General features: G+C 33.7%; 1 protein-coding gene across 1 annotated transcript; it reads left to right on the forward strand.

Annotated features, from left to right (window-relative positions):
• The first annotated feature begins 8,073 nt into the window (after positions 1-8,073).
• LOC110776026 (protein FAR1-RELATED SEQUENCE 5-like) lies at positions 8,074-10,498 on the forward strand. Its single transcript, XM_021980604.2, has 2 exons — positions 8,074-8,080; positions 9,246-10,498. The coding sequence occupies exons 1-2, from the start codon at positions 8,074-8,076 to the stop codon at positions 10,496-10,498; spliced, it is 1,260 nt and encodes a 419-aa protein (XP_021836296.2).
• The last annotated feature ends 8,380 nt before the right edge of the window (positions 10,499-18,878 follow it).

Consider the following 18,878-nt stretch of genomic DNA (forward strand, 5'->3'; position numbering starts at 1 on the left):
TTTTTAGCTTGCGGTAACCCTCAAGGAGCACTCTCCCTTGTTGGGTGTCCCGCGGTACGGAGGTACGTGCACGACCTAGTAATAGTAACCCCACTAACTGCCAGAACCGGTTACACTTGTATTTATCATGTTTCGTATCTTATTAATAACTCATAAACATCATCTTTATAAAATCATTAATAAACACATTTGAGTATATTCATTCATAAAACATGCTTATAAACACATTTCATATCCCACAATCAAATAAAAACATATCATTATAAACACATTTTATAATCTCATAAAACACATTTCATAAGGGGACTGTGGGTGTTAGCAATAGATGTTACCTCAACCGTAGTTTATATTCCCTGTTCGATGGACCGTTCTTCCTGAGCTCCGAGTTCGATTTCTTTCACAATATTAAATCATTCAATTAGTTATTAAACGATTAATATTTTAAAATTAATACTTTATAATAAGTTTATAAATAATTGAATTTACGAATTATAATTTCATAGTTTTAACGAAAATGTTATTATTAATCAAAATTTCAATCTAAATTAATATTTCATAAATCGATTTTATACGAATATTATTTAAACCAAAACTCTGTCGAAATATATTTATAATATTATCATTAAGAATTTATTTAATTGAAATGTTTAAGTAACCGTTTATTTTTACAAAATAATTAGATTGGTAAATAATTGGGAAAAATAACAAACACTACTACAGAAATATTATTTAATAGCGTTTTTTTAACAGCGCTTTTACCTCTTCCGCTATCAAAAGTATAAAAAATAACATATTATAGCGCTTATATAAAAACCACTGTCTTACGTACACATATTATAGAGCTTATATAAAAAGCGCCATCATATGTACACAATATTACAACGCTTAAGTCATATGCTCTCTCAAACTATTGCTATTATAAGGCTTCTAAAAACAATGCTATTAAAATGTATAGGAGAAAAAAAAAACATAAGGAAAAAAAAACCGCATTTTTATCCTTCCCTGTTCTCTTCACTCTAAGCCTCAAGACCCTAATTGAGCGAGACCAGCCTAAATCAATCACACGGCGGCGATTACGGTGGTGGCGATGTCCTTTAGGTGGCGGCCTTTCCTCCGCCCAACGGTTCTTCTTCTCACGGCGAAAGAGAATTTCAAGGTAATCCATCCTTAAAATGTGCGATTTCTGTTGATTTTATGTTTGGTTGTTCGTAATTTGCGTTTTAAGTGTTGGATTATTGTTAATTAGTTTTCTTGAATGGTTTTGTGGTGAAAGGGGTTTGCATTCGATTAGGATTGGTTTAATTTGTGTTTTAGGGTTTTGTTCCTCTGAATTGGTTCACGTATGTAGTGAGTATTTAGATTGTAATTGGGTTTTGATTCTCTATTTTGATAATAGGTTGTTGGATTATTTGGATTTCATTATTGCACTAGAGTATTACATTTGCTGGAATTTTGGAAAACTACAGTAGGATACTTATCACTTTAACTTCAAATGTGACTATTTCATTTGTAAGAAAACATTATACCAACTGGAAGTGGGATATATATTTGTTTAGGATGCTTATCACTTTATCTTACTAGTCTCAATTCTCCTTAGACGACTCTTGATGCACAATTGTATTTCAAGTGTTTCAAGAATATTTTGTTTTGATCTTGGATCTACACTGCATAATTTCTTCAAATGTGGCTTCTTTGTTACATTTGATGAATAACTGAAGGCTACTTTTCAGGTTAGTTAAATTTTTTTCTACTATGTTCTGAGATTGTAATTTATTTATTTTTGGTTAAAAACTTAAAATTAATTTGATCTGATTTTAATTTTAGTTAAACTTGATGGGTTAGTAATTTGGTTTTAAACTTATCTGATTATGTGATTCAATGCTATTTTGTCGAGTAAATATGTTTTTGATTGTTTGGTCGAATGAGTATGATTCAATTCGGTAAACAAGTGGCCAATTTTGACTGATTCTGGTTGTATTTAAAGGAATTGGAATTAGGCGGAGATAGATATAGGTTTTCGGTTAGTTAGAGCTTAATTAATGGAAGTTTGCTCCACTTTTTGCCTTAAAAAGTAGATTATAGGATTCAGAGAAAGATTTCATCAAGAACTTTAATTGGATATGCCAATTAACTTTTATCAGGAACTATTAATATCGAACCAGAACTGCTGTTTTATCAGAACTATTTTATCAGGAAATTTCTATTCAAATTTTACTGTTTTTAACCTTGTGTAATGATTATGGAATGGTTGTCCTGTTTATTTAAACCAGAACTGCTGGTGTAGATGAATTTCTTTCACTGGTTTAGTAGACATATGATCATCCTCTTAGTAGGCTAGAGCTAGATAGAAGCTATGATATCTTGTGGATCCCCATCCCAAATTTTGGAAAATGGAGCAATAATGTAGTTGCAATCTTCAATATGTTTTTGATTGTTTGGTTGATTGAGTATGATTCAATTCGGTCAACAAGTAACCAATTTTGACTAATTCTGATTTTATTTAAAGGAATTGGAATTAGGCGGAGAGAGATATAGATTTACGGTTAGTGAGGGCTTAATTAATGGAAGTTAGCTCCACTTTCTGCCTTAAAAAGTAGATCATAGGATTAAGAGAGATTTTATCAGGAACTTTAATCGGATATGCCAATTAACTTTTATCATGAACTATTAATATCGAACCAGAACTGCTGTTTTATCAGAACTATTTTATCAGGAAATTTCTATTCAAACCTTAGTGTGTTGACCTTGTGTAATGATTTGGAATGGTTGTCGTGTTGATTTCAAAACTAGAACTGCTGCTGTAGATGAATTTCTTTCACTGGTTTGGTAGACATACTATCATCCTCTTCACATTAGGATAAAGCTAGATAGAAGCTATGATATCTTGTGGATCCCCATCTCAACTTTTGGAAAATGGAGCAATAATGTAGTTACTATCTTCAATATTTTATCAAACTCCTTGTCGAGGTACTCAATTCGACAACCATGGTCAGTCAGCTCAAAGACGGTTAACTATACAAAAAAGGAATGGCAAATCGATAAAATTCCCAGTATGGTTGTCTTAGACCCTACAGGAACAATAACCAATATAAATGCAACTGATATGATATGGATCTAGGGTAAGCATACCCCTTCGCAGGTTCAAGAGAAAAGGAGTTGCGGAGAATAGAAAAATGGAATCTGAGACTCTTACTTGACAGTATCAACCTCTTTTTCCCATGTAGGTATGATCTTTGTTCTAGAATTTTAAAATCTTCTATGTTATAGTTGCAATAAACTTGTGCACTGGTCATTATCTCACAATAATGTCAGGTAGAAAAGGGAAGAACACTTTGCATTTACGGAAGTATTAAACTTGAGTCGGTAAGAGAGTTCAACGCTGAGATTAAAACACTAAAAGCTTAGTTACACAACTTCAGGTGGTTTATGTTGGAAAAAAGGTCAAAGTGTACTAGTAAGAAACATAGTCTCTTCCACAGAGAAAGAGAAGCTAAGCCACTCTCTTACTTTGACTAAGATATCTTTATTTTGGAGGCGGCTTGAGAGTATCAGACAGTCCAATACTCAGGTTTTGATTTTGGTTTTGTTATTTTCTTTTCAACTTTCTCTAATTAATATATTTTGTTTTATCTTTTCCTATTGATAGGCGACATGTATGGACACAATTTTGCTTGTCTTATCGTGGTCAGAAGCTACTAAATGACAACGAATATCTCAGAAACAGTCAGAGATTGTGATGGAATGAGGTATGTTTGCTCACATACTCTTTAAACTCTACCATGATATTTGTGTTGCAACTGAGTTATGTTTGCGTACATACTCTTTAAACTCCAAGTGCTCTTACATTTGTATTACAACTGAGTTAAGTTTGCTTACATACTATTTAAACTCTGAGTACCCCAAGCAGGAAATATAATATACTTCATGCCTTCCTGGTATTGATTATTCACTTCCCTAACTTGCATTTTACAATTCCAAGTCATGATAAGATTTTTTTAGTTGTCTGCATTGTACTCTTTTTTTTTTCATGTATTTGTGTGATTGGTTTTATATGGTTGTCAGTGCTTTGTCGGCTGAAAAATTGAGATTTATGGGCATTGAGTATGCTTCTTATTATTTTAGGTCAACATATCATCGTTCCGCAGCTTTTCTTTTTAGATAGTAAAATATGAGGATACATTTTCAATATTTTATCTAAGCATGTGGTATTAAACCAACCTTGTAATATCTCTCTACATTGTTGTTGCTGCTGCTCGTTAATTCGCGGAACTTGGTGCTCAAGAACATTGTTCAATTCTCTATTAAAATTAAACTCTTAACAACTTCAACTGTCTAATCTACACTTAACATCTTCAACTGTCCAATCTCTCCTACTGCTGCTGCATTCTTATTTTGTTTGTGTTTCTCCTTTTCTACCTTCTTTTATACTGATTCTTTGTATGCATTACGACCGATTGACCGGTGGTAAAGCCTCTTTTTTTTTCCTGTGGTTGGGGGACTTTGGGGAACTTTGGCTAATGAAGGTTTCAGGCGGCGAGAGTGAATTAACCTAGACGAACTTTTGTTAATTTATTTTTCAATAGAGTTCTTATATTAATGCTAAATCCTTTGTGTTTATTTTTTTTCTCCTCCTATATTTGTATGAGTATCTTATACCCTGTTGTTTCGCAATACTTTTCAGATTGGCAGTTTCCAATTTATGACCAAGAGTAGATGGACAAAGTAAAAACTCACTGGATGCGCTATGTTGTTCAACAGATGTACATTAGCTAGGCTACGTTAAAGGAACCAACAAATATACACCTCTATTATTTTATTTTATTCGAAGTTCAATATGTTTGGTCTTATTTTAGAACATATCTATGTAATTGGTTTTATTGTAGTGACAGTTTCTTCTTTTTATTGAAGTTTGGAAATTAATATTAAACTATTTACTATAACTCTTCAATATATGGTGTTATTATGAAATATTTATAGTTTTGTAGTATAAAATGAAATATATATCGTAGCCAAAAAAATTATAAAAAAAAACTTTCAAAAAATTACTTTAATAACGCTTTATATACAAACGCTATTAGAAAATAATTTAAAAGTTGGCGGCATTATCTTTAACAGCACACCTATAATAGCGCTTATAATGTGCTATAAAAGAAACATTTGAATTATCCTAATAGTTCTTTTGACAGCGCTTTTGCAAAGCGCTATTAAAAGCACCTTTTACTTTTAATAGCGGAGCCATCAACAACGCTTCAAGAAGCGCTTTAAAAGGCAAAAATAAGCGCTATTAAAAGTATTTTCTGTAGTAGTGAAAACACACTTAGTAATTTGGGCCAAGGAAATTTGGGCTTGACTTAAAGAATGAAAAGCAGCAACACAAATTTGGGATTTTGTTTTCCTTATTTTTGCACGAGGAACAGAGGGGAGCAGGGCACGAAGGAGGAGAGAAGCACGAAGAGGAAGGAGAGGGGAGATGGTGGGCGGCGGTCTGGGAGGCGGCGCAGCAGGGACGCGCCGGAGAGACGGTGGTGGTGGTGTGGTTTCGCGGCGGCGAAACAGCAAGGAAGAGGGGGAGGATGGTCGCGCGAACAGGGGAAAGCAAGGGAAGGGGTGTTTTCTGGTCGATTCTGGGCGGAGGGAAGGCAGTCAGACAGTGAAGGTGGATGGGGATGGTGTGGGAATCGGCGGGGGTGGCTGGCGAGTGGCGTCGCGGCACTCGGTGGTGCGGCAGGGAGGCTAAAAGGGCAGAGGAGTGCGGAGTTGTGAGGAGAGGAGAGAAAATAAGGGGTTGTTGCGGTGGTGGTGAATGGTTGTGGTGATGTTGCACGGTGGTGATGATCGAGGTGGCGACAGGTTTGGGAGTTGGTGTGGGTGCGGTGGCTGGGAATGATGGTGGCAGTAGGTGGTGGTTAACGGTGGTGGTGGTTCGACAGAGAAGACAACAAGGAAGGGATGATTGAAATTGATTTTTGTTGTTTTTGTTGTTGAAATTCCATCTGAATTTTTGGTTTTTGAAGACATGTAGAGTGATGAAGAAGCTGTAGTACTTGGAGCCCAAGGAAATGAACTTGGACTGAATTAGGGAGAAAGAGGAGTCACGAAAGTAAGAAAATTTTTGTCTCCACCTTGACTTGGTTGACACGAGAGAGAAGAGTAGAAGAGCAGTATTTATTTTGGCTTTGAGTGTGCATGAATATTCTTTTTGTAAATCTTAGAATAGGTAATTTCAGAATTTTAGTTGCTATTTTAGGAATTGGTAAACAAAAATAGAAATCCTTAATTTTGAAATAATTCCTTAAAATATCGACAACATAAAATAAATTTAGTTTTCAAATATATGAAGAACGTTTCGAAATTATTATTAAAATCCGAAATTATGAAGTAATTAAGATTTAAAAAAAAGTAGCTTGAGCTCGTAAATCTGAAATTAAATTATAAAATCTGATAAAAAAAACGAAATAAAAATATAAATCGCGTAACAATATTAAAAATTCAAGCGAAATAAAACTTCGTTAATTAAAATAAAGTTCGAATTTAGGATTTAAAACGATTTTAAGCTAAATAAAAATAATTAGGCATAATTAATCAAGTTTTAAAAATTCGGAGTATTACACATGGAAATCAAAAAGACAATCTGTTGTAGCTAGAAGCAGTGCAGAAGCTGAGTACAGGTCTATGGCTCTCACTGTGTGTGAAGTCATGTGGCTAAAACAACTTTTAAGAGACCTATGCATTAAGAATCTCAACACCACTACAATCAAGTGTGACAATCAAGCAGCAATAGCTATTGCAGCCAATCCTGTGCATCATGAAAAGACAAAGCATGTTGACATTGACTGTCACTTCATCAGAGAAAAAGCTTCTGAAGGTTTAATCAAGCCTGTCTATGTCCCATCCTCTCAACAGATAGCTGACATATTCACCAAACTGCTTCCTTCTCATCAACACCAACAACTTCTCAGCAAGCTAGGAGTTCAGTCTGCTTCTTCACTCTCAGCTTGAGGGGGAGTATTGAGGACAGTATACATGGTATCAGGTGAAATTTGGTGTGCTCCTAAGCCAACTCAGCAGCTCCTAATCAGAACATGTGATTCTGTACTATGTAGCCATTTTACTTTGCCTTGATGTCATCTGTTTATAAGCTTAACAATGACTTTGTTTCATTCAAGGTTGATTCTAGAATAGTGATAGGTGTCCTAGTTTCTATTGGTGTAAGAATACCTAGGGTTATCATATATATGCTGCTGTAATGCTCATTTGAGCCGCATGATGCAATGACTGAATGGAAAGCTTGGAGCAAACTCTTTTAATATTAGCAAACTCGAAATGCTAGCTTTGTCTTCACAAAACGGTGCGCCCACACCCAATCGTGAATTCCACGTGACGATGGTGGTGTTAGGAAATTCGATTGCCGCCGTACATGGTTCAAAGGAGGGCTGTGATGTCAGTTGAGTGATCGACGGTTAAGATGATCATGATCGTTGATGATTGGGTATGGACGGCGGTGATGGCCGTTGATGTGGATGATGGGCCAATGATGATTGATTGTGGCCGTTGAAGATGAACGGTGATGATCGATTGGCGATGATGACTGATGATGATGCGCGAGATGATGAAAGGAAGGCAGCCAAGCGCCGCAGCGAAAGAAAACACGAAGAAGAATGAAAGGGGTCTGACATATTTGGTTTTGAAAAGGGGGTTTTCCTCCTTTATTCTTTTATATATATATATATATATATATATATAGGGTCCCCCTCCAATGAGAAGGACATTAAAATAGGAAGAATAGGAAGCCATCGTAGTCGTCAATCTCGCGAAATCGTGAGCCGTTGATCTCGCGCGTGAAAACAACGCGACAAAAACCCCCAAACAAAGAAAACAACGCCACATAATTTCCCCCCAAACCCCGACATTCTCTTTCTTCTTTCTAAAATCCTTCAATGGCGGAAATCTAGGAAATCCAAGAAACAAGAATTAAAGAAATCATGAGCAATTCGTCCATGGCTGAAACCAAGAATTAATTCTTCCAACTCGTTTTTATCATCCTTCTTGCTAAGCTATTCAAATTCGTCCATAATGGAAGGTACTTTTTTAATTTTTAGTTGAAATTAATTAGCTTTAATTTTAAAACTAAACTTTCGAAATTATTGAACAAATTACAAATTGATTGTGAACATGAATTGATTGATATTTTTGATTGAAAATTGCGTTAATTTTGAATGAAGTTTGCATAAATTTTGATTGTGTCTTTGGTTGTTCATGAGAAATCGAAAGGGAGAGTAAACCCCTGTTTTTAATTGCGAAAATATTAAAATAAATGAAACAATAATTAATTTATAGTGAATAGAGTTGATTAGTAATTTTGAATGAAAATTGCGAGAATTAGGTATGTAAATTGCATAAATTTTTAATTATTCATGTTGAGTTTTAGGAGGGGTTTAAAGTCCCTGCTGTTTGGTTTTTGAAGAAACAAAAAAGAGAGTGCAACTGATAATCAATTGAGCAAATGAGCAAAATTGTTTCAACTATTTAGGGTGTGAACCAATTGAGCAAATGAGCAAAATTGTTTCAACTGTTTATGGTGTGAACCAATTGAGCAAATGCGCAAAATTGTTGCAACTATTTAGGGTGTGAACCAATTGAGCAAATGAGCAAAATTGTTGCAACTGTTTAGGGTGTGAACCCCCAATTGAGCAAATGAGCAAAGTTGTTACAACTATTTAGGGTGTGAATCAATTTTGCTCATTTATGCTAATTTTTGAGAATGAGCAAAATTACGGAAGCAAAACTGATTTTTTGGAAATTATTTGCTCATTTGTTCAAATTAGCAAATATGGACAAAATCAGTAAATGTGTGGAAGAAATTATTTTGCTCATTTGGTCAAATGAGCAAATTTTAGCACAAGCAGTAACTGCCTGGAATATTAAATTTTGTTCATTTAGTCAAATGAGCAAACTTTTCCACAAGCAGTAAAAGCCTGAAATATGTAAATTTGCTCATTTGGTCAAATGAGCAAATTTTAATTTTTCTCATTTGGTCATTTTAATTTTATTTTTAATTTTGCTCATTTTAATTTTGCTCATTTGGTCAAATGAGGAAATTAATTTTGCTCATTTGGTCAAATGAGGAAATTAATTTTGCTCATTTGGTCAAATGAGCAAATTAATTTTGTTTTGCTTGAATCTGATTGTTACTGCTTTCATTTAATATATGTAATTATTTTTGGTTTGTGCATTGCCTATTTCAGTTCCTACTGCAGTTCCTACAACAAAGCCTACAGAGCCTGCAAAGGAGGGGCCTGCAAATCCTACAAGAGTATCTACAGTGCCTACGACAATCCCTATGGAGTCTACAACAGAACCTATGGAGCACAGAACAGTACCTACGGCGCCTACACCAGTCTCTACAGTGCCTACAGAACAACCTACACCAATCGAATATATTCGAAGTCCTAGAGCAGAAACATATCTGACTCAAGATGGAACTAGGGAATGGATTCCATATTGTGTTGAAGATAAGAAACCACGTGAAGGAATGGTATTCAAAACTTTAGAAAAGGCTATCGATCTTTATAAGGAGTATGCTGTAATATGTGGTTTTGACGTTTGTTCAGCTACAGTATACAAGAATAGCAAAGGTATCATTCAAAAGTATTATCTTTGTAGTAGAGAAGGTATCTTAGAATCCGAAGGTAATTATGATGAGAAAGGGAAGCGACGCCGTAAAAGAAACTCAAAGCGAGTTGGTTGCAAGGCTAGAATCATTTGTAATCTTAACAATGAAGATGGAGAATACAAAGTTACCAAATTTTTTGAGCCTCATAACCATTGCCTAGCCTCTCCTACATCCATGCCATATTTGAGAAGTTCAAGAAAAATGACGATGGTTCACGAGAATTTTGTGAATAATAATACAAGAATGAACATTGGACCAACGAAATCTTTTCGGCTATTTAAGGAAAATGTAGGTAGTTACGACAATGTTGGGGCCACAATGAAAGACTTTATGAACTTTCATAGAGATTTGAAGGAGCACATCAAGGGTGATGATGCTAAGATGTTAATTGAGAATTTTATACGAAAAAGAGATGTTTTCAATGGGTTCTACTTTGATTATGCCCTAGATGAACATGATCATGTTTCCCATCTGTTTTGGGCGGATGCAACTAGCCGTAAAAATTATTCATTGTTTGGAGAGATGATATCCTTTGATTGCACCTATGACTCCAACACATACTCAATGGTTTTAGCTCCTTTCACCGGAGTAGACCATCACAAGTCTTGCATAACATTTGGGGTTGGTTTACTTTCTAAAGAAGATGCTCAATCATTTGAATGGCTTTTTAGGACTTTCCTTAATGCTATGGGAAATTGTGATCCTAGATATTTGATAACCGATCAAGACCCGGCAATGAAAGTTGCCCTAAATAAGGTGTTTGTTAACACTCGCCACCGACTTTGTTTGTGGCATATAATAAAAAAAAAGTTCATGAAAAAGTAGGCCCCGAGCTCAAACAAGATGAAGATTTTCTTAAGTTGTTAAATGAGTGTGTGTGGGACATGGAACAAGAATCCGAGGAATTTGAAGCTACTTGGAACTCGCTTATGGTTCAATATAACCTTGTGGAGAATGGTTGGTTCCAACATATGTTTTCACTAAGAGAACATTGGATACCGTGCTACTTTAGAGATCTCAGGTTAGGCAGCATTTTCTCTTTTTATTAATATGCTTTGATGTCAAATTTTGTTATTTTGTTAATCTAATTTAATCTCATCAAAAATTTGATATCATTTCTGCTTATTTACTTTCTGTCAATCTGTGTTTTTGGCACCTTTCACCAGTTAAGTTGTGATGTATGGTGTTTACTTGAAGTCTAGCTTAAGATTAACTTGCTGAGAATGCTCTTTCCAGATCAGTTGTTGCCTTTAAAATCAGAAACTTTAATTTCTGCAAATGAGCAAAATTCATTTACTCATTTCTCTAAATGAGTAAAATAAATTTACTCATTTAGATAAATGAGCAAAATAAATTTACTCATTCAAAATCAGAAACTTTAATTTCTGCAAATGAGCAAAATTCATTACTCATTTGTCTAAATGAGTAAAATAAATTTACTCATTTAGACAAATGAGCAAAATAAATTTACTCATTTAAAATCAGAAACTTTAATTTCTGCAAATGAGCAAAATTTATTTTGCTCATTTGTCTAAATGAGTAAAATAAATTTACTCATTTAGACAAATGAGCAAAATAAATTTACTCATTTGGCTAAATGAGAAAAAAAGGTACTCATTTTTGCAAATGAGCAGAAAACTGTCCAAACCATAATAGTTACTTGTGTAGAAAATTTACTCATTTGTCTAAATGAGCAAAAATATTACTCATTTGTGCAAATGAGCAGAAAACTTTTTGATTACTTTTTTTGTTTTAAATGTCATAAATTTCATATGTTAAGCTATTGAATGCAGGTTAGGAGGCATTTTAAGAACTACCTCTAGATCAGAAAGTGAGAATAGTTTTTTCAACAATTTCACCAATCCGCATGTGACACTTGTAGAATTCTACATGCGTTTTGAAAGTGCAATGGATGCACAAAGGCACAAGCAAGATAAGCTAAATACGGAATCCATTCACTCTGTTCCTCAATTTATAACTCCATTGCCTTTGGAGAAACATGCAGTTGAGGTGTATACCAGAAAAATGTTCTACATGTTCCAGGATGAGGTGTACAAGGCTTGTTTCAGATGTGGGATTAGTTCTATTAGAATGGAAGAAAATATTGAAATCGCACAAGTCATGGACCATTCTCGACAGAAAACAAGTGAGGTAACATTTAATTCTGGAAATCTCGTGACATCATGTTCTTGCAATTGTTTGAGAGATTGGGGATTTTATGTAAACATGCAATATGTGTTTTAAATGCAAGACAAGTTACAAAGATTCCAGAGTACTACATTCTTGATCGATGGACAAAAGAGGCAACCAAAAGGCCAATTTTTGATATGCATGGTAACTTCCTTGAAGAATGTAGGAAGATGAACACAACAACTAAAATGTTAGGGGAAGTCTGGTCAGAGATTTTTAACTATGTAGGCCTTGCAGAGGGAAATAAGGAAAATTTGCAACAATTTCTCGATAATCTTAGAGATTTTAGTAAGAATTTGGTAGAAAAAGGGAAGTGTGTGCCAATGACAAAAACTCAAGAGATGGAGCTTTTTGTTGGTCCTAGTGCGTCTTCTAACCTCAATATCCAAAATCCAATACCATCAAAGAATAAAGGCAAGAGACATAGAATAGTAGGAGAAAAGGAGGCAGCAATTGAGCAAAGTCAGAAACCCAAAAGAAAATGTAAAGCTTGTGGGGCATATGATTATCACGACAGTCGTAACTGCCCGAACAAAACTACAACCTAAGCAAGGTAACTGCCAAATTAAATTCAACTTATTTACTTTATGTCAATCTGTGTTTTTGGCACCTTTTCACCAGTTAAGTTTTGATGTATGGTGTTTACATAAATTCTAGCTTAAGATTAACTTGCTGAGTTGCTGTAATGCTCTTTCCAGATCAGTTACGTCCTGCATTCACATTTTTGAAATCTTCCTGTATCCCGCCTTATGGTTTTGAGTCTTTTGACATTGTGAAACCTGAGAGTCTGATCATTTTCTTGGCTGTTATTAAAATTTAGCTAAGCGATCCATATCGCAAGCAAAATCACATAATTGGTGGATATCATCGCAAGCATATGAATCACATTTACTGAAATATATTCACCAATATATGGACTGTTGTTGTATGTTGTTGGGTGCAATTGTTTTGTTTTCAGTTTTGTTGTACATAACAGAACTGAAAACAAAACAGTTCTGCTCTGTTGTTGTTTTGTTGGGATTTTACAAGGTCTTTGGATGCACTTGTTACTGCAAGGCTGCAAACTTGGAGAAATGTGTCTACTCACATTACATATTCTATATCATACTGGATGTTTTAATTCGATTACGAAATAAACCAAACATTATTTACTAGAAACATTCTCTTTGGCTCTCTCAGGTAACTAGGAATCTAGAAGTAGTGGACATATTTAGGCACGTAGATGATCGTCAAGAAGCTGTTGAATGCTTAGCAAGGGAAGCTTTGGGAAGAATGAGCAAAAGCAACATTTCCTGCTTAGTTATTCTTTTTGAGTACAATTTTGTACATTTTGGAACCTATTTAAGTGTAACAACTAATTATTGTGGAATACAATTGGCATTGGAAACAAATGAGAAAATATTTGGACTCCAAAAAATTTGCTGTGTTTATTTCTTGTGTTACATCTTGCACTGTTTTGTGTAATGTGTTGAATAAAGTTCAGTGCTCTATTTATTTCTTGTGAACTGCATTGATGATCTGAACTGTATTGTTCAGTAGAGGAGTGCAAAACAGAAGGAATTTTAAAATTTGCTCATTTATAAACAAATGAGCAAATATTTGGATTCGAAACTTAAATATTTGCTCATTTAGAATAATGAGAAAATATTTAGAATCTAATCTATAATTTTTGTTCATTTAAATACAATGAGCAAATATTAAATTGAACTTCAAAATTTAATATTTTAGAATTGATACTTTAATATTTTTGCTCATTTAAATACAATGAGAAAATATTTTAGAATTGATACTTTAATATTTGCTCATTTATAAACAATGAGCAAAAATTTTAAATTTGAACTTTGATATTTGCTCATTTATAAATAATGAGCAAATGTTTAGACTCCGAAACTTTAATATTTGCTCATGTAGTAATAATGAGCAAATATTTAAATTCTGAACTTTTAAAAATTGCTCATTTAGTAATAATGAGCAAATGTTTAAATTCCGAAATTAAAAAATTGCTCATATAAAACCAAATGAGCTATCAAACACCAAATATCAATTCGAACTTTGATATTTTCACATTTATAAATAATGAGCAAATGTTTACACTTCGCAACTGTAATATTTGCTCATTTAGGAACAATGAGCAAAAGAAAAAACCGAACTTCAAATGTTGATCATTTACAATCAATGAGCAAATATCGAAGTTCGAAATTTAAAATTTGCTCAATTAGAGACAAATGAGCAAACGTTTAAAATTAAAACTCCGAAACTTTAATATTTGCTCATGTAGTATTAATGAGCAAATGTTTAGACTCCGAAACTTTAATATTTTCTCATGTAGTATTAATGAGCAAATGTTTAAATTCCAAAGTTTAAAAATTTCTCATTTAGTAATAATGAGCAAATGTTTAAATTCCGAACTTTAATATTTGCTCATTTAGTAACAATGAGCAAAAATTTAAAATTCGAACTTTAATATTTGCTCATTTAAATACAATGAGCAAAAGTTTTAAATATTTTTGCTCATTTAAAAACAATGCGCAAATATTTTAGAATTGATACTTTAATATTTGCTCATTTATAAACAATGAGCAAAAATTTTAAATTTGAACTTTGATATTTGCTCATTTATAAATAATGAGCAAATGTTTAGACTCCGAAACTTTAATATTTGCTCATGTAGTGATAATGAGCAAATGTTTAAATTCTGAACTTTAAAAATTGCTCATTTAGTAATAATGAGCAAATGTTTAAATTCCGAAATTAAAAAATTGCTCATATAAAACCAAATGAGCTATCAAACACCAAATATCAATTCGAACTTTGATATTTGCTCATTTATAAATAATGAGCAAATGTTTAGACTCCTATTTGCTCATTTAGTAACAATGAACGAAACTTTAAAATACGAAACTTTAATATTTGCTCATTTAGTAATAATGAGCAAATATTTGAATTCCGAACTTTAAAAATTGCTCATTTACAAACAATGACCGAATGTTTAACTTTGAACTTCAAATTTTGCTCATTTACATACAATTAGCAAGTATTTAAGTTTGAAATTTAAAATTTACTCATTTAGAAACAAATGAGCAATCAAACACCAAATATCTAATATTACTGAAAAACAACCGAACTTTGAAATCAAACACCAAATATCCAAGATTACTACATTAAAATTTGAACCAACAAGTACAAAATTCATTGTGCTCAACACTTAAACAAGGTATGAATTAACGTAGCAAAAGAATTACTAGCACAGCTCCAAAATATCCAAGACTACTAGATAACATGTATTAAATTCATTAGGTGTAAAACACATATCCACGAAGTTAGAAGAATACAGAAAACCAATAAACCCCTGCTTTGCAGAAATTAGAGGAATATGAGATCGTCTTTAGCTAACTCTGGTTTTGCCTTTGATTTTCTTGTCTATGATGACTGATGCTTCATTGATATCACTTTTGATTATATCCACACAATATTTGGAAGCAAGTCTGTCCATTGTCAATAGCTGCAAAAAAAAACATCCGTTAATCAAAATTTAGTGGCGTTGACCCAGTAAACAGCAAACACCCTTCCATGTTGCGATGAACTTGAGTACTTGAAACAAAAGGAATTACTTTATAAAAAAATTCCAGAATTCTGATCCAAAAACTGCAGATTATTTGGAGGAAATTTAAACAATATCTAAAATTGGAGTTGATGATTATGGTTGGTAAAATTATGGTGCAGCCCTTACAGTAGAAGAGTAGAGATTGATTTAAGAATAATTTTGAACAAGAAATACATCACTGGAAGAAAACAGTAGAAAGCAACAATTTTCTACTAAAAATACTATCAATATTAAAATACTTACATCGTTTTTCTTCAAACCACAATCCCACTTTTTCACTCCCATATAGGCCTCCATGTGCCGCATAAGAGAAATTCCACAGTATTCGTGCGCAGCATCAGTGGATTTCCAATCAAAAGGCAGCAAACAAGAAGTCATATTCATGATATCTTTCTTCAACAAGTTACCTTGTACCGAGCGCTGATTTCCCATCACGTGGGCAAATGCATACCTCTGTATAAAATATAACACGTGTATTAGTAAATATCAATAGCTAAGATAAATAAATGTAAGAGATTATAATTGTATACCAGGTTCTTCATAAAGTTACAATAACTTGGAAAACCTTCAACCCAATCAATCAAATCCATTGAATTTAGGAGAGTGTTGAAGCAGACAAGAAAATAATGGGCAGCCCGACAAACAGGGAAGAAATACAACGCAATATCCTTGATTTCAAACCGACTTCTCTTCAATTCTTTGTCTGCTGCTTCTAAAAACTTTGCATTCCTAAGTTTAACAGATTCCTTGCTAAATTCCAAAATCATTTCCTAAAATGATAAGAAATAGATGTAAGAAATAAATAAAAGACGATATGTGTTTATGTTTAAACAATAAGAATATTGAGCAAATGATCAGATTTATCCAATTTGCTCATGTTTTGCATAAATGAGCAATTGGAAACAGACACCTTTCTCTGGCAAATTAATACAAAAATTGGATATGCCTTGTTCAGTTTGGATGCAATAAACTTAGCAAATTTTTCTCATTTGGTCAAATGAGCAAACTTTGGCACAAGAAGTAACTACCTGGAATATGTAATTTTGCTCATTTGGACAAATGAGCAAATTTTGCCACAAGCAGTAACTGCCTGGAATATGAAAATTTGCTCATTTGGTCAAATGAGCAAATTTTGCAACAAGCACTAGCCGCCTAGAAATTTTAATTTTGCTCATTTGGTCAAATGAGCAAATTTAAATAAAAGAAGTAACTTTCTGGCACAAGCACTAACTGACATGGCTACTTAGTGAACAATTTCTATGATTTTATGGTACAAATTAAAGCACTGAAGTGTCATCCAGGTCGGACTGCCAAGATCCCGACACTAGTACTTGAGTTAAAATGAAAACTCCGAGTCAAATAGGGGGTTGGGAGACTACAGGAGTAGCATACTCAAACAGTTTCTCACCAGAGAGGCAGAAACTAATTCGTTTAGGATATTTGTAGCAATGTGCCAATGTTTTGTTCAAATAACTGAATGTCCATCCCTTGGCCTTAAGACAGGGGAGGGGGACTAATCATTCTGATAATTCAGGAGATGATATAGCCAATGCCCTAAATGAGAAACTTAAATGCAACCAAAATAATTGAAGAATTTTTAACAAGAAATAAAAACTTACTGCTGGTAGACAACTGAAAAAGAAACGAGCTGGTGAGGAATCAGATTTGTATTGTTCTTTGGAATTTAGAATCAACGACCAAGCGTCAATTATGGGAGAGAACATTCCATTGCCTTGTTTGAATGACTGAAAATGAAGCCTTGTCAAAGAAAATTCATCACGTTCACCAACTTTCCACAGAAAAAGTTTTTCACTGAAAAAAAAAAAATCAAGTAAGTAATAAATCAGAATGTAAGTTAAAAAGACTTTAAAAAAAAAATGATAAGAAACATACTCAGCAGGTTCCTGAGGGTTTATCACATAATCCACAATGGCTTTTTGTGCAGGTGTTAGCGCACTTTTTATGTTCACCATTCGATCCTTATATGGTGAGCACAAAGACTTCGACAGAGTAACTTCCCTATTCTCCACCTTCTGCCTTTTGTTTACTTCACAGGTTCCTTTTCCTTTTGTTGGTGAATCCCTCTTTTTCTGATTCCTCCTTCTATCCAACCTCAGTTCTCTTTCAGCCACTTCTTTCTCTAAAAACACCGCTTCTTCAAACATTGCATTTTCATGGAATTTAATAACAGTGTCTATCCCTGGCAGAGTATCATCCACCTCAAGCTCGTTATCCTTCAAAATTTTTTGTAAAACATCAGCAGCAATTTCAGAAACAGTTTCAGTAATCGGTGAGTCAAGACCAAGGCTAAAGGACGGGGGTACCAGCTCCTCTGCACATCTTGCTTTTTGTTTCGTATCCCTTTTTCAACAATATCATCCCAAGCTTTAATCACAATCGAATTCCTCCAAAACTCATCATCTTCATCTTGGCTGAATCTTAGAACAGACTCTTCACGAGGAATTTCAGCAGGCTCTTCACGAGGAATCTGCACACAAAAAAGAATCAGAAATCTGAGCAGGCTCTATGAATCACTCATTATCTTTGCTCATTTCATCAAGGTGATGCGTCGGATAGAAATTTACAGACCCTATTTATTCTTCAAGGGATTGTAAGTCTCTCTAAGATTCAGCCAAGATGAAGATGAAAAAACTAATTTCTTTTTCCATTTCTTTTTCTTCCCATCCTTTCTCTCTCCTACCTTAGCTTTCCCATCTTAATTTCTCCAGAAGTTGAAGTAAGATACTTAACAATAGGCTACTTTCCTTAGTTTAACAACCAAGAACGTTATTAATCTTGAGTCCGATTTTAAATTGTGCGTTCTTGTTGATTTTCTTCTACAATAAGTGTGGAAATTAAATTGAGACATGGAGCAGAGAGAAAGTAGCCATTAGAGAGAAGTGAAAGATGGAGGAGAGAGAATGAAAAGCATGGGTCTTTTATTGCCCATTTTCTGAAATTTGCTCATTTGATGTTTTTTTGTTGCTCATTTGAACAAATGAGCAGATGTTTTTGCTCATTTGAACAAATGAGCAGATTGTTTTGCTCATTTGAATAAATAAGCAGATTTTTTTGCTCATTTTGATTTTTTTTTTGTCATTTGAACCAATAAGCAAATTTTTTTTGCTCATTTTAATTTTGTTTTTGCTCATTTGAACAAAATGAGTAATTTTTTTTTTTCATTTACATGAAATATGAGTAATTTTTCTAATATCTTCTTCTTCCTCCTCCTTCCCCTCTCTCCTCCCAGACCACCCAGAAACTCTACCAAAAATCCTCAATTTAATCAATCCCAAATTCCACACAAAAAAATGTAATAACTCAATTAAAAATTACTAGCTCATTTCTAATATTCACAAAGACATATCACCGACAAGTTAAGGATGGCAGCGAAAGAAAGAGGGTTGGAAA

Source organism: Spinacia oleracea, chromosome 4 (assembly GCF_020520425.1).
Source record: "Spinacia oleracea cultivar Varoflay chromosome 4, BTI_SOV_V1, whole genome shotgun sequence".
Classification (NCBI taxonomy): domain Eukaryota; kingdom Viridiplantae; phylum Streptophyta; class Magnoliopsida; order Caryophyllales; family Amaranthaceae; genus Spinacia; species Spinacia oleracea.